This window comes from Brassica rapa, chromosome A07, assembly GCF_000309985.2.
Source record: "Brassica rapa cultivar Chiifu-401-42 chromosome A07, CAAS_Brap_v3.01, whole genome shotgun sequence".
Taxonomy (NCBI): Eukaryota; Viridiplantae; Streptophyta; class Magnoliopsida; order Brassicales; family Brassicaceae; genus Brassica; species Brassica rapa.
In genome coordinates this window covers 10,044,685-10,058,337 of record NC_024801.2, presented here as the reverse complement: position 1 = coordinate 10,058,337, position 13,653 = coordinate 10,044,685, and the positions used below count along the sequence as shown (strand labels likewise).

The 13,653-nt window shown below is 31.2% G+C and overlaps 2 protein-coding genes across 2 annotated transcripts; one reads left to right on the top strand and one right to left on the bottom strand.

The window, feature by feature from the left end:
• Positions 1-939: 939 nt before the first annotated feature.
• LOC103828787 (14 kDa zinc-binding protein) lies at positions 940-2,616 on the bottom strand. The gene is made up of 6 exons (XM_009104423.3): positions 2,421-2,616; positions 2,243-2,347; positions 2,086-2,163; positions 1,785-1,932; positions 1,322-1,439; positions 940-1,230 (listed from the first exon to the last, which is right to left on the bottom strand). Exons 1-6 carry the CDS (start codon positions 2,453-2,455, stop codon positions 1,163-1,165), a joined length of 552 nt encoding a protein of 183 aa, XP_009102671.1. The 5' UTR covers positions 2,456-2,616; the 3' UTR covers positions 940-1,162.
• Positions 2,617-2,871: 255 nt separating this feature from the next.
• LOC103828786 (TLC domain-containing protein 4-B) lies at positions 2,872-12,383 on the top strand. The gene is made up of 9 exons (XM_009104422.3): positions 2,872-6,664; positions 6,929-7,139; positions 7,223-7,311; positions 7,417-7,555; positions 7,648-7,722; positions 7,858-7,979; positions 8,080-8,155; positions 8,231-8,290; positions 8,444-12,383. Exons 2-9 carry the CDS (start codon positions 6,999-7,001, stop codon positions 8,576-8,578), a joined length of 837 nt encoding a protein of 278 aa, XP_009102670.1. The 5' UTR covers positions 2,872-6,664; positions 6,929-6,998; the 3' UTR covers positions 8,579-12,383.
• Positions 12,384-13,653: the final 1,270 nt, after the last annotated feature.

Below are 13,653 nucleotides of genomic sequence, written 5' to 3'. Positions count from 1 at the left end.
ATTAACTCTTCCGTGTATGGTTATGATCCGAACCAAAATAAAGAAAGTGGTTTGGAGTTGATAATAACGAATACATACTGAATTGGATGTTATTTTTAAGAAACCGCGGAATATAGATATGGTTTGGGAAATAAACCGATCAAACCAAATAATTAAAATATAACAGTATAATTATACATAAATTAATGTAATTAATAATACTAATATAATTAATAATTTTAAACATAAATTTTCTTTATTGATATGATCTTCATAATTAATATATTGATTTTTACTTTTTTTTATTGACAAATATGTGCGATAATATTTACTTATTTAATAATATTATATATTACTAATTTTCTTATTTTTATTCTATTGGAACCATTATTATTATTAATGTAATATGTTTACTAATTATTTTAAATATTAAAAGTAATAAATATTCTATTTAAAAATCACAATATCTTCATGTTTTATTAAAACAATTATCTAATCATATAAAGTAAAATTTAAAAAGTATTATAAAAAATATATATGAATTTATGGCTTTTGGTATAAAACTGAATAAACCAAAAACCAACAATATATAAATCGAACCAAACTTTAGATACGACTTTAAAATGATATATGTTTTTATAAACTGAAATACTTAAAGAAAAAAAAATCGAACTGGAATCCAGACTTGACACTCATATCTTTTGCATATACTTTCACCCCGCGCAGGTGCGCGGGTCTCCAACTAGTTAAATATTACTTTTAAATTTATGTGAAAATTCTAAAAAACTAATTCTACTAGAAACATAGGTATAGTAATTGTTAACTACTTTTCTTTTAATATTAACAGAATTTTCATATATTAAAAATAATATTTAATCATAAATGAATAAAATTAAAGTAAACAAATTCTATAAATGTGAAATGATATTAATCCAATAGTACAATTAGTTTCTATATATCTTTACCAAAACAAAATAACTTTCTTATAAATTCATTTTTTTAGGAACGGATAGTTTATTTTACCAAATGATAGGCAACAACTAGTAAACGATATACGAGAAAAGGATTACAATTAACAGGATTTGACCAGCTAGAACAGTAACTGATTTTGCCCCAAAATAAAGAAGAGTCATTGATGAGCTCGCTGATTGTACATGATTTGGTTTGGCATGAATCTCTCTTCCTAACCAGGTGGCCACTTCATCTGTCGGCCCCCAAGGACGTGGAGATGCAGATGGTAAACGGATTGGCCTTGATGAGAGGAAGTTAAGTGAGTTAAGTGTATGATAATGATGATGAATACCAATATAGGATGATATTTGGTTGGATGGAAAAGACTTACATCCTTCAGCACCGTTGTTTATAACCACACGGAACCCATCCACAATGCCTTCTTTCTCAGCAACAATCTTTGATGCGTGCAGAAGTTGACCTAGAACCTCTATGTGTCTTGGTTCAGCCTGCAGGAGTGTTTCACAGGAAGACAATGTTCAGGTAAGATTAAGATATTAATATATTCCTCTAATTACAAGATTATGAATTATCAGAAACATTGGCCATAGCCCCAAATGCTAGTCATTACTCGTTGCAAAACAATATAACAATTGGCCACAAGATGAGACTCTGTGACATGTGGACTGTAAAACCTATTCGATTGTGATGAAACGCAATGACCTATTTGTTTTCCGCAATTGCTTTCGAATGTGCAACCCTAACACGGTTTCTTTCTTTAAAACTAGAATGTGAGTCTCTATTTCAACCTTACTAGAGAGGCAGATTGAATTCTAAATTTAAAAATTGGTCACCTTGCCAAGCGTGGTCAAGCCATCTCTCAACTTAGGGATGACCAAAACATGAACAGGAGCCTGTGGGTTTATGTCTCTGAATGCCAAAACATTCTCATCTTCATAGACAATGTCTGATGGAATCTCTTTCGCTATGATCTTGTCAAATCTAAAAACAAAGGCATAGACTTGCAAGAATCATTTCTAAACCCATCACCAACATAACAAAACTAGGTCACATGTCTGAAAGATTAGGCTCATTTGTATCAAAACACACAAACATGGATTGTTATTGAACTAAAATCCTTCAGACAAAGCGTACATGGTCGGGGCTCCGGTGTCAGAAGCAGCTTTGGCGGCCGCCTCTTCATTGTGTGCGGCACGAGTAGAAGAGATGGATCTGACGAACGATATAAACCAAAACAAATGAGAAACTCAAATTATCCACATATACACAAACGTAACTGATTGATTTTGACCTTGGAGAAGCAATACGAGGGAGAGCCCGAATCATCTCTCCGGTAGAGAAGATTCTTGAATTTGCTCGAACAGACTGAGCAATCCTCCCCACCGTAGAGAGGTTCCTGAACACGATACACACATTAGCAAATCAATTTAACAACCAGCTCAATTATATCCGTGGTTGAACAGTTTTACCGGAGCAGCAGCGTAGAGGAGGAAGTGACAGCCATTCAAGATGCTCTGCTTCGACAACCATTTCGATCGACTTCGTAGCGAGTCTTTTTCGTAGTGAGTCCTGATTCAAACGACGCCGTAATTAGTTTTATAGAAACGACGTCGTAATGAATCTTTATATTTTGTTCACATAATACTCCCAAGAAGAAGGGTTGTGGCTCGTGGGTAATGGGATGCAGATTTTTTTTTCTGTCATTATCTTTTGTTCTTCATTTCCTCTTTTCTCATTTGTTTTTATTATTTATTGTTTCGTAAAAAAATTTCATATGTTATTCTTTAATTCATCAAGTGACTTACGTTTTAATATATAAGGAACAGTATAAAAAATATTTTAAAAATATAATATATGTTTTAAAAAAGAAACCTCTTCGTTTTGATATAATAAATATAAAACTGTAAAATTATTGACCAAGAAGAAAAAAAAAGAAGAAGAAAATTAGGAAAATAAACATTGAAAATGTCTTAGGTGGTGTTATTTTTTGTAGATATTAAACTCAGCTCCAACAGATTTCAAATGTGTAATATTTTAATTGATCTATTAATGAATTGTAATTTTTTTGTTACAATCAATACCAACAAATTTTAAAATAGGTAAGATTTAAAAAAAAAATTGATTTATCAATTCAAATATGTCAGATTTTAGAATGATTCACTATTAGAATTATTGATTCTAGCCATGTAGAAAGCCCTCTTGATTTTATAACTATAAAAACTAGCATTGAAGATTATCCTTGAAATCAAATAATACATTTCGAAATTGATAGAATACATACTTTATCTGTTGCAGCAAGAAATCTAATGTTGTGAACGGAATGAAACTACCACTTTTAAGATATTATGATTGAAGATTGAGTCAATAATAAAATTGAAAAATATGCTTCACCATGATAAGTGACTCATGGAAGTCTTTTTTTAAGAAGAAGAAGAAGAAGAATAAGAAATGTGAAATAAAGGAGAAAATAAAGACGTAAGAAAAAGTGAGTTGATAAATCTGAATTTTCAACTGAAATTTTTTGGGTAAAGCTTGGATGTTGATTGCTAAAATTTACTTATAAAAGTAATATCAAAATCATTCCACTTTTTAATAACTCTTTTCACAAAGAAAATCAATCCATACATGAATAACGCTAGATTTTAAATCATCGTTTCAAGCCTTAGATTAAATAACAACATATTTAAATTTCTTATAATAATGTTATTATAAATACAAGAACCAATAACACTAGATTTAAAATCTTAAAATGAAAATATTTCAAGTACAATAATGAATAACACTAGATTTATAAAATGGAATTAAAATCAAATATTGAATAACATTAAATTTTATTTAGATTTATAATCTACGCAAATCCATTAATGAAAAACACCTCCTTATTATTTGAAAACCAACATAAAGATTTATTAAAAGGCTAAACCAACAGAAAGATAAACCCCAATAGAAAGAATAAAAAAAAATACTAAACAAATGAACATTAACATACTCTGTTGTACTCTAGTAATTAAGTATTATAGGGAAAATATATAAATATTAAATAACTTTAGTAACATCAAGAAATTACATTATCCATCAAAATGTTGGTCTTTATATTTCTATGAGAAAACAACGAATCATTTAAAAAATATATTTTCTACAGGATTGCATGTATAACATGTTTAATCTATCTCTAAAACATGTTTAATGTATAAATGTATATAAAATGTGATTAAATCTCATAAATGAATATTTACCTGCACACATACTTTCATATTGAAATATGTATTTGCAGAAGACTGCATTGGTAGATTAGTAAAATTAACAAATACATAAATACTAAGTACAAAAATTAGATTTTCTCTTCCGTTAAAGCTTCACGTATGTATTAACAGAAATTACTCACATTCTTATTTTTCTAATTCTCTTTAAACTTTAATTTTATCGGTTTATGTTTCAGAAAGCTTGAATTCTATCTCATTGCTATATAAGAAATATACATATGTTTACCTTCTGCTAAGAGAAGTTGAGAACAACTATTCTTGTTGAAAATAACTCTTGCCATCTGATGGTAATACTCTGTGAAACAGCTCCAATACTTTTTCAAAGAAAAGCAAAGCTCTGATACTCCACCAATTATATTCTTATAAAATTGTCTATACTTGAATCATGCATATAGAATGATAGGAAATTTTTCCATAAATTTTTCGACACTCAAAAGCTAAATAAAATGACAATGAAGATAATTTATTCAGATGAAGAAAAAGTGAAAACAAATAGAAAATAATTTCTCATATAATGTTTTAAAAACAGTTGACATAGTGATTAATGAATTATTCCTGGAACGCGATGGTTGTAATCTGAGAAAAAATATAAAGTTGAATTTTCGCAGTTATAAAGTATAATTTTGATCTTTTTGGGTGTTGTCAACAAATAACATGTGTCAAATTCTTATTGTTCAAGTGACTTGTTATTTAGTATATAGAGGATGTATGAGTATATCACTTTTTAGATTTAGGATTGTCTATGGTTTAAGAATGAATTGCTAGAGCTTATATTATGAGTTCTTCATCTTGATTGTTCTTAATTCTAGATTTGGATTGATAATCCTGATAATCTAGATCATAGGATAGTTGGTAGACACAACAAAATTATTAATTTCCTAAAATAATCTTGATGAGCTTAATACATATTCGCAAAAGTATCTGGTTTAGGGATTTAGTGGACATGTCAAACATGAATTTAACTTGTTTGAATTGATTGAATTTGCAAAGGAATTTGAGATTTTAGACTTATACATAAATAGTTTAAGCAGCGAAAACTGATTGACTTTATTGCTGTAATATGAGTTTTTGAATTGTTCTTATAAATCATCGATATCTGTTAACTTCAATTCTGAATTACCTGATTGATTTCTCTGGATCTAGTGTCTTTTTTCCATCACTTACAAACCGATTTACCTTCTTATGTTACTGCTTTCTAATTACTATCTAGCTTAATCTGATAACTATAATCTATTGTGTGATCCCATGCATGTGGATTTGATCCCTAAATACTTCAACTGATGATTTGAAATTACAGAGTTTCTTTTAGAGTAGATTTGAACATATCAATCATGCTGTAATTTATATTACAAAAGTTGAGTAAGTATAAGTCAATGAGAGATATATGCATGTAGAAAAACAGCACTGATTCTTATCTATTTGGTTATTTTTGGCAATGATCATGCATTGATCATGCAATTTTCTATTACAAAAGTCAAGTGACGGTGTGTGTATATATGAGAGACACATGCATACAAAATAACATAATGGAGCCTCTAGTTGCCTTTGATGTTATTCAGTCATGGGTTCTCTGTTTTTCTGATAATTCATGGGACCATGAGAAAGATGTTTCACTTAACATAAATCATTGAAGGTGAATGTCTGGACGATTCAAAAGCTTTTTTAGTAGTACGGAACATTAAAACGGGTTAAAATCTCATTGATTGGTGGTATTTTGCTTTGCACAATCTCATTTACTACACCGTCAATCTACCTTTAACTTTTTGCTACTTCCTTCTTAACATATGACGATCTTTTCAGTCATACTTCTTTCTGCAAATTACAGAAATGTCACATGCAAGTTTTAATCGCCATATAATGAAATTATCTAATAACAGACCATCTTCTTCTTTACTTTACTTTTTATATCTTTATATATTACAAGAAAAAAAATGTTGTAAGAGAGAGTACCTAAGCAAATGAAAAAGACATGGTAGTAGAAGTGATTCACACGAATCGAGCAATAATAATAATCTAATTCTTATATTTATTTTGATTCTGTTTGTTAGATGTCTGGTTCATGTTTTTCCCCCAATTACATACATTAATCGTAAACCCCAGTCCCATTAACATAAGTTTGGCATATACAATATTATTTTATATTAAAATGATAGAACCTAGTTGAAATTAAATATCTAATTCTAGTTTTTTAATCTAACAGTTTATTTTAATTTAATAGTTGTTTTTCGTGCACCAGCTGTAGTTTTTCTTTTCTCTTAGATCGACGAGTCTTTTGTGTTCTTCTCATCTTCTTCTTCTTCTCCTTCTCCTTCACATTCCGCGCATTGATTAAAGCAAAATCTTCCTTTCTCTCACTCTCTCACTTTTTTCGCCGCCGATTCTAAAAGCCTCCCCTCCTTCCTTTGCGTCAATTTCTCCGAGAGATTTATTCAGATTTTCCCATACACGAGGTACCAAATCTTCTTGTTTCGTGGATCGGATATGACTTGGATTGAATCCGAGTTTCATTGATTTAGACTCAGTTCTTAGGGATCTAGGTATCACTTATCGAATCTGCATTTGAGATTAGGGTTCATACATGTTGTTGTAGCGAGATTAGGCGTTTTCTATATGACGAGAAGCAGGACGAATCAATTAGAGATTAGATTAATCTCGAGTTTCCTTTTTTCTATCGTTGTGGATTGAGATTAACATCTCGAGATTGATGGGTGTAGGGCGGTGTGGCGAATGATGAGATGAGGAATCGATAGATCGAATCTGTATAATAATCAAATAATCTCTGCAATGTCGTCGACCTCTTTGCAAACGATTGGTGCCATAAAGGCTTATCATCATCAAGCTCAGCATTTGGTTAACAACTACCTCTTGGCTGATCCTTTTATTCCTTACACCTCTGTTCTCACCGGCATTTTCCTCTCCAAAGTGGTAAAAAAAAGTTTGATTAATGATTTTAAAGGGACAAAGCTAGATTTTGATCCTAATCGTTTGATTAATGATCATTTTTGTAGGTCTATGATCTTTGTCACTTCATAAGCAACTCACATTCCAAGACCTATATCATCCTCACCAAGATTCAACAAATCGAATGGAACAACCGGTTTGTGTTTTGTTGATGGATTTTTGACTCTTTCAGAAAATGTTGTCTCTATTCATCTATTATCTTTGGTTTTCTTATGTTGTTTTGTCGTGTTTTGGGCTGCAGTGGTATCTCAACGGTTCATGCTATCTTTATCTCCGCAATGTCGCTCTACTTTGTCTTCTGGTCCGATCTCTTTTCCGATAGGTGGCACAATGATCTTGTTGTGTTCCGGAGCTCACGTCTTTCCTCTCTTGGTCTAGGGGTAAGCTTTTGTTTAACTGTGACCAAAACCAAATGTTGAGTCTTTGAGAGAAGAATTTTTGAACATGACACATGTATAAATGATATTTGCAGTTATCCATTGGTTACTTTATTGCTGATCTTGGGATGATTTTCTGGAAATATCCTTCTTTGGGTGGACTTGAGTATGTAAGTAACTCTTCTTCCCCAACCACTTTGCTCTATCTACTGATTGATGTTTTACTTTTGATTTATCTATTTTAAAACCTCTACACCGCCCAACTCCATAAAGATGCTAATGCTAAACCTTGCATCTGATTTCAGATTGTGCATCACTCGCTATCAGGGGTAGCAGTTGCCTACTCCTTGTTTTCTGGGGAAGGACAGTTGTATACATACATGGTCCTCATCTCCGAGATTACAACCCCCGAGATCAACTTGAGATGGTAAGTCCCCACTTTTGTTTTCCATGTACATTACAAGATTTTCATCTTAGTAATATTTCTTCTGACACAACGAGCGGATTATCTTGGGGGTCTTATGAAGGTACCTGGACACAGCTGGTATGAAGAAGTCGATGGCATATGTTGTCAATGGCGTTTTCATCTTCCTGGCTTGGCTGGTACATAAACATTCGACTCATTTTGATGCACAACATTTTGGTGTCTACTGATCACTCGTAACATTTTCATGTCAGGTTGCTAGAATCCTACTATTCATATACATGTTTTATCATGTCTATCTGCACTATAACCAGGTAAAAACTCATGATCTCCTTCTCGGTAATCTCTTCATATATGGGTCGAAAGTTGCATCAAAACCGTCCACAGTGAATTCGACACATGACAATATTATCTAATATCCTAGTTTGTTTATGTGATTGGATTTGATTTTGTTTTTGGGGGTATAGGTCATGAGGATGCACATCTTTGGATACGCTCTGGTATTTGGAGTACCAGCTGCGCTCGGTGTCATGAACTTGATATGGTTCGGTAAGATTGTGAGAGGAGTAAAGAAAACATTAGCAAAGAGATGTGAATGCTGAGAGATTGGCGAGTCTACCTCACAATGTTTTATCAGATATCATCTTTACTGCTTCTTTCTCCCCTCTGACATATATGTCTGTCTCTCTAGTGTAAGTAGTTTTTGTCTGATGGAGAAACGAGAAGAAACAAAAACAAAAATGATACTATCATCAGATGTCTCTGTAAATGATCAAAATTCATGTCAAATTATGTTTTTCATTACAAGATGTAACTCTGTTTTCATTCTAATAGTTTTGTCCCTGTCCCCCCCCCCTCCCCCCTTAATGTTTAATTGTCTGTCTCATACATCACTTGTTTAATCAGAAAATCAACACAGCCAGTACTAATATGATGAACAGTTTGTTTTCCGGTTATGTAGTGTAAAAAAATAGAAGAAAATCATTTGGTATAAATATTAAAATGTTTAATTACGTGGTAAGTTTTTCAAAACAAAACAAATTACAGATGAAAGGAGTTTGTGATTTAAAAGGAGTTTTGATCATTTTAAATTTAAATAGTCTAATAAATTTACAGTATAGCCAAAAACTTTTGTAGAATATTAAATATTTTAATTGATGAAAATTATAAATTTTATTTTTGATGAAATTCAAATTTATTGATTAGAATCTATGAAGTTTACTAGTTTAGTATATGTGTTCACTGTGTTCTATAATAAATGTCACTTGTTTTTTTTTTTTTTTAAATAAGTGTCATTCTATAATTCCAATGTAATTTTGTACACTAATTTTTTTTTTACCTTTTTGAATAATCAATGAGCTTTTATTTAAACCATTTTTATTTAATCAATCACACATTAAATGAATATATATTAGTCTATTATACAATTTTCAATCTCCGTGAAAAATGTCAAAATAACACTTAATATGAAATGGAGAGAGTATATCCTAATTGCTATTTGATGCTAAAGCCACCAACCGGCCAGGCAGACGTGCATATTTATGCTCAGATTTGTACTTGAGAGATAGGATTGTGTTCTTCATAGTCTTCTCAATGAGCATCCGCATCTGATCTGATCCATGGCTGTCTAGATCTGATGATGGTGCCTTGTATTTATCTCTCTTTACATATAGTAGATAGAAACCTGAAACAAAAGTTTCGCTAGAATGGTGTCCAATCCCTTATGTGTCATGTTTTTCAAGTAGTTTAGAGTCCATTGCCAGTTCGGATTGATATTAGATCCCATAAGCTGTCGCGCTAATCCTCTAAAATTATGTAAGAAAAAGGGCAAGCAAAGATCAAATGATCTCAAGTCTCATATTTTTCTTCACATAATTCGCATCTCTGAACTGCTCCTTATTGCCTCATTCGATCACCAATAGCTAAACTGTATTTTACATCAAGCTAAGTAATAAAAGAATAAACCATACCACTCTACTCTGAACCATTATATTCCTTTTAGATTGAAGTTGATCTCATGTTCTTGAGGCTGAGAAGTTTGTGTGATAGTCCTCGACCCCATGCTTCCATAACACTATGTCATCTCCCTTCCCATCATGTGGCACATCTATAGCATGGATATTGTTGTTGAGGTCATGAAATGTCCGACTTCTCTTTCCACTAATACACCACCCTTCCAGAGTTATTGCATCTCTGATCTTGGCGTGTCTAGCAACACCGAGGTATGTTGTACCCACATCTCCAATGATATCAATCATACGACCTTCCTTTCTCTAACCAATCATCAAACCAAAAGTGTTTGCTCTTTCTATCTCTTACCTCAAATCTGAAAATTGGTAAGTAACATCCATCAACTTACGCAACTTAAGCTATATCCAAGATCCTTTAGAATCATCTCGAACCGGCCAAAAAGAGTTGTACCGAAATATATAATGTTTGACCCAGCTAACCCGAAGAGAAGAAGGCTGAGTAAACAATCACCTTATGAGGCTCAAAGAAAAGGCCCTAGCAGAAGAATCCCACAACTTCCTCACCCCCTCCCCCCCCCCCCCCCATCTTCTAAGAAAGATCATCCCATCCTACTTTTGCTTTGTGAGTTTGGGTAGGTGAAACCGTTCCAGAAATTCACAATGATTGAGATAATAAACTTGATCAATTGTAACCTTCCGGAATAAGATAAAGAATTGTTAGACCAGCAGAACATTCGTCCTCTAACTTTGTCAACCAGCAGCCCATAATCATGGCTAGTGAGAATTTTGGTAGTCAGTGGCATACCTAAGTATCGAATGGGGAGAGTTCCAACTACTAAACCTAAAAAGAGGCTGTACAAAAGAGAGCTAATAGATTACTTCCTGATGAATAAATAGATAACTTGGTTGTATTAATATATAAACATGACATTCATGTGAATCGCTGCATGATCTCCAAATCCCCTAATAATGACTCTGATGTACCATATGTGAAGGGCAATATATCATCTGCAAAGCTTAGATTACTGAGTTTTACTTCCTTACACTGTGGATGATAAGCAAATTCCCCTGCCTTTACTGCTCCATCTAGTAGCTTTGAGAGCACATTGTTGAGGATACCATAAAAATAAGGTGAGAGTGAACAGACTTGACGAATGCTTCTGGCATTGGTAAAGAAATCTTCCATACTTCCATTAATAGAGACAGAAAATGATGTTGATATACATAACCTGTTAATTATAAACTTTTACAGAGTATCAATGTTGTGTTGTGTTGTTGTGTTTGTTATTATCTATTATTTTTTTCCATTGACTATTCTTTTTTTTGACAATTTGTCACATTATAGTTCAAATACATTTTCAGAACTTACAACCTTGCTTTTACACCAGAAAAAAATGCACTGTACAAACTTGTAGTGATGTTTCTTTTGCCATTTTTCCAAATTATGTATCATTATCAGATGATTTTCTTGATTGTGCTTGATTTAAAATTTACCAATTGACTGAATTTGCCTCCATGTTAGGCTAGCTATAGCTAGTATTTAGGGGTAAGGGTTTGGAGTAAAGTTTAGTATTTAAGAATAGTGAGTGGATTTGGAGTCTTATGCTACTTCGACAATATGGTGTAGAAAAATCGAATGCATATTTAGGTGGTAAACAGGCGTGTGGTGTTGGTGGCATTACGTGGTGTGATAATTAATAGTGGAGTTTTACAACGACCATGTCATCTACTTTTTCTCTCTTTCACCGGCTACTTGCAAAAGATGAGGGTATAACCGGCTGAAAAAGAGGTTAATTGTTAGTTAGTGAATTATGTCAAAATCAATGTTATATACTTAATTCTTTTTCTCATTTTGATTAATCAGCAAATTAACCCTTATTAATATAAATGGCTCCAAAATGATATTAAACAACATACAATAAAGTATATAACAAAAATAAAAATAGACAATACAATACAGAAAATATAAACCTACAATACAATATCAGCTGCATACCTTTGGTTGTATCCATACATTGGCCTAACATTTTTTTTAACTCAATGATGTCGACATACGAATATGCACTTGTCGTGACACTGATACATTAAAAAATTTCATACATATATGCAAATTGTTGAATTCAGTGATGGGCCTATAAGCTGACAACTTTATCTAGCTATAAAATGGGCTTCACCAGTCATGCTTAGATACGTGAATTGCAGCAAACTATCTTTCGTTTTCGTTAGGGGGTGTTATTAGGTTATGTATTTGTAAAGACATTTAGATTTTATAATGATTCTTATGTTTTTGAGTTACAAATTTTCAAAAAAAGTTAAAATTTAGTGTTATTAGTTTTGTTTTTGCAGTAAGTAGTTAATTTTTTTTAAAAGTAGAGTGTTGTTAGATTCAATATTTTGATAAATCAGCAAAAATCTTGTGTTATAACTAAAAAAAAAATGAAGAATAACTGGTTTTTACATTATTTTAAATCAGTTATTATTCTTCACAAAATATACTAATCAAAGTATTGTATGTTGATCATGGATTCTCAAAGTAATTTAATTTTGAGAGTAATGGGTGTAATTTTTTTGGGTAGGTTTTCCCGGTTGTTGCTTAGGGTAATATGACAATATTATATGAAACAGAGGAAGTAGATATGTGAAGTAGGATATTTAGCTACAGAGTAAATTATTATTTGTTTGAAACCTATACAATGCAATTTCCCTAATAATAAACATGTTAATTGTATATTGTTTACTCAAAAAAAAAGTGTTTCTTCTTTGTTTTGCCATAAAACATGCTTATTTACATTAAAATTACTGTTAATGAAAAGAAAAACGGTGTACAATTATGTAAAATTTTGTTAAAGAATAAAACTAATATAAAGTTAATTTAGTATTTAGTAATTAATTCCAAAGTAGATAGCACGAAAGCTTCGGAGGTGTTATTAGTTTATATATTTTGATTGACTTAGAAATCCATGTAATATTTATAAATCCAAGTAAATTATGCTGATTTTTAATTTTTTTCAGATTAGTATTTATAAATCTGGAGGTTTTCCCTTGGATTTGAGTCTTTGTATTTTTAACAAAAAAATCCAAAAAAATCCATTCAAATCCATTATAAAATCAAATTTATTAGTAAATTCGTATGATTGAATAACACTTAATTTGATATAGAATTTATGAATCATTAAACCAATAACATATGATTTTAATACAGATTTGAAAATCATAGAACCAATAACACTAGATTTAGTTCGGATTTTCAAATCTATTAAAATACAATAACCAATAACCTCCACTTCATTAGCCATATGTTTTTGCTTAAGTATCAAAGTCGGAATAAAAAGTTTTAGCAAGTTATAGAATCTTGTTTCTAAATTGTTTCTATAAACTTAAAAAACAACATGTTGGAAGTTTGCGGCTCTCTTTTAATATATTATGCTTCCATTTTACAACTTGATATCGTAAATAAGTAGAAAATATAAAGTTATTAATTTTTCAATTACTTTTTAATAAATGTAATACACATAAGAAATAAAATTATATGTGAAATATTTGAAGTAATTGTAAAATTTATTTGTGAACAATAAAGTTATAAGAAAGTTTACTTAGATATATATATACACTGTATAAATCATATTTGTGATAGTGGAAATGATTAATTTAATTCCCTTAAAAATGATTGATTTAATTATTATACTATACATGTAAACTTGAATTAT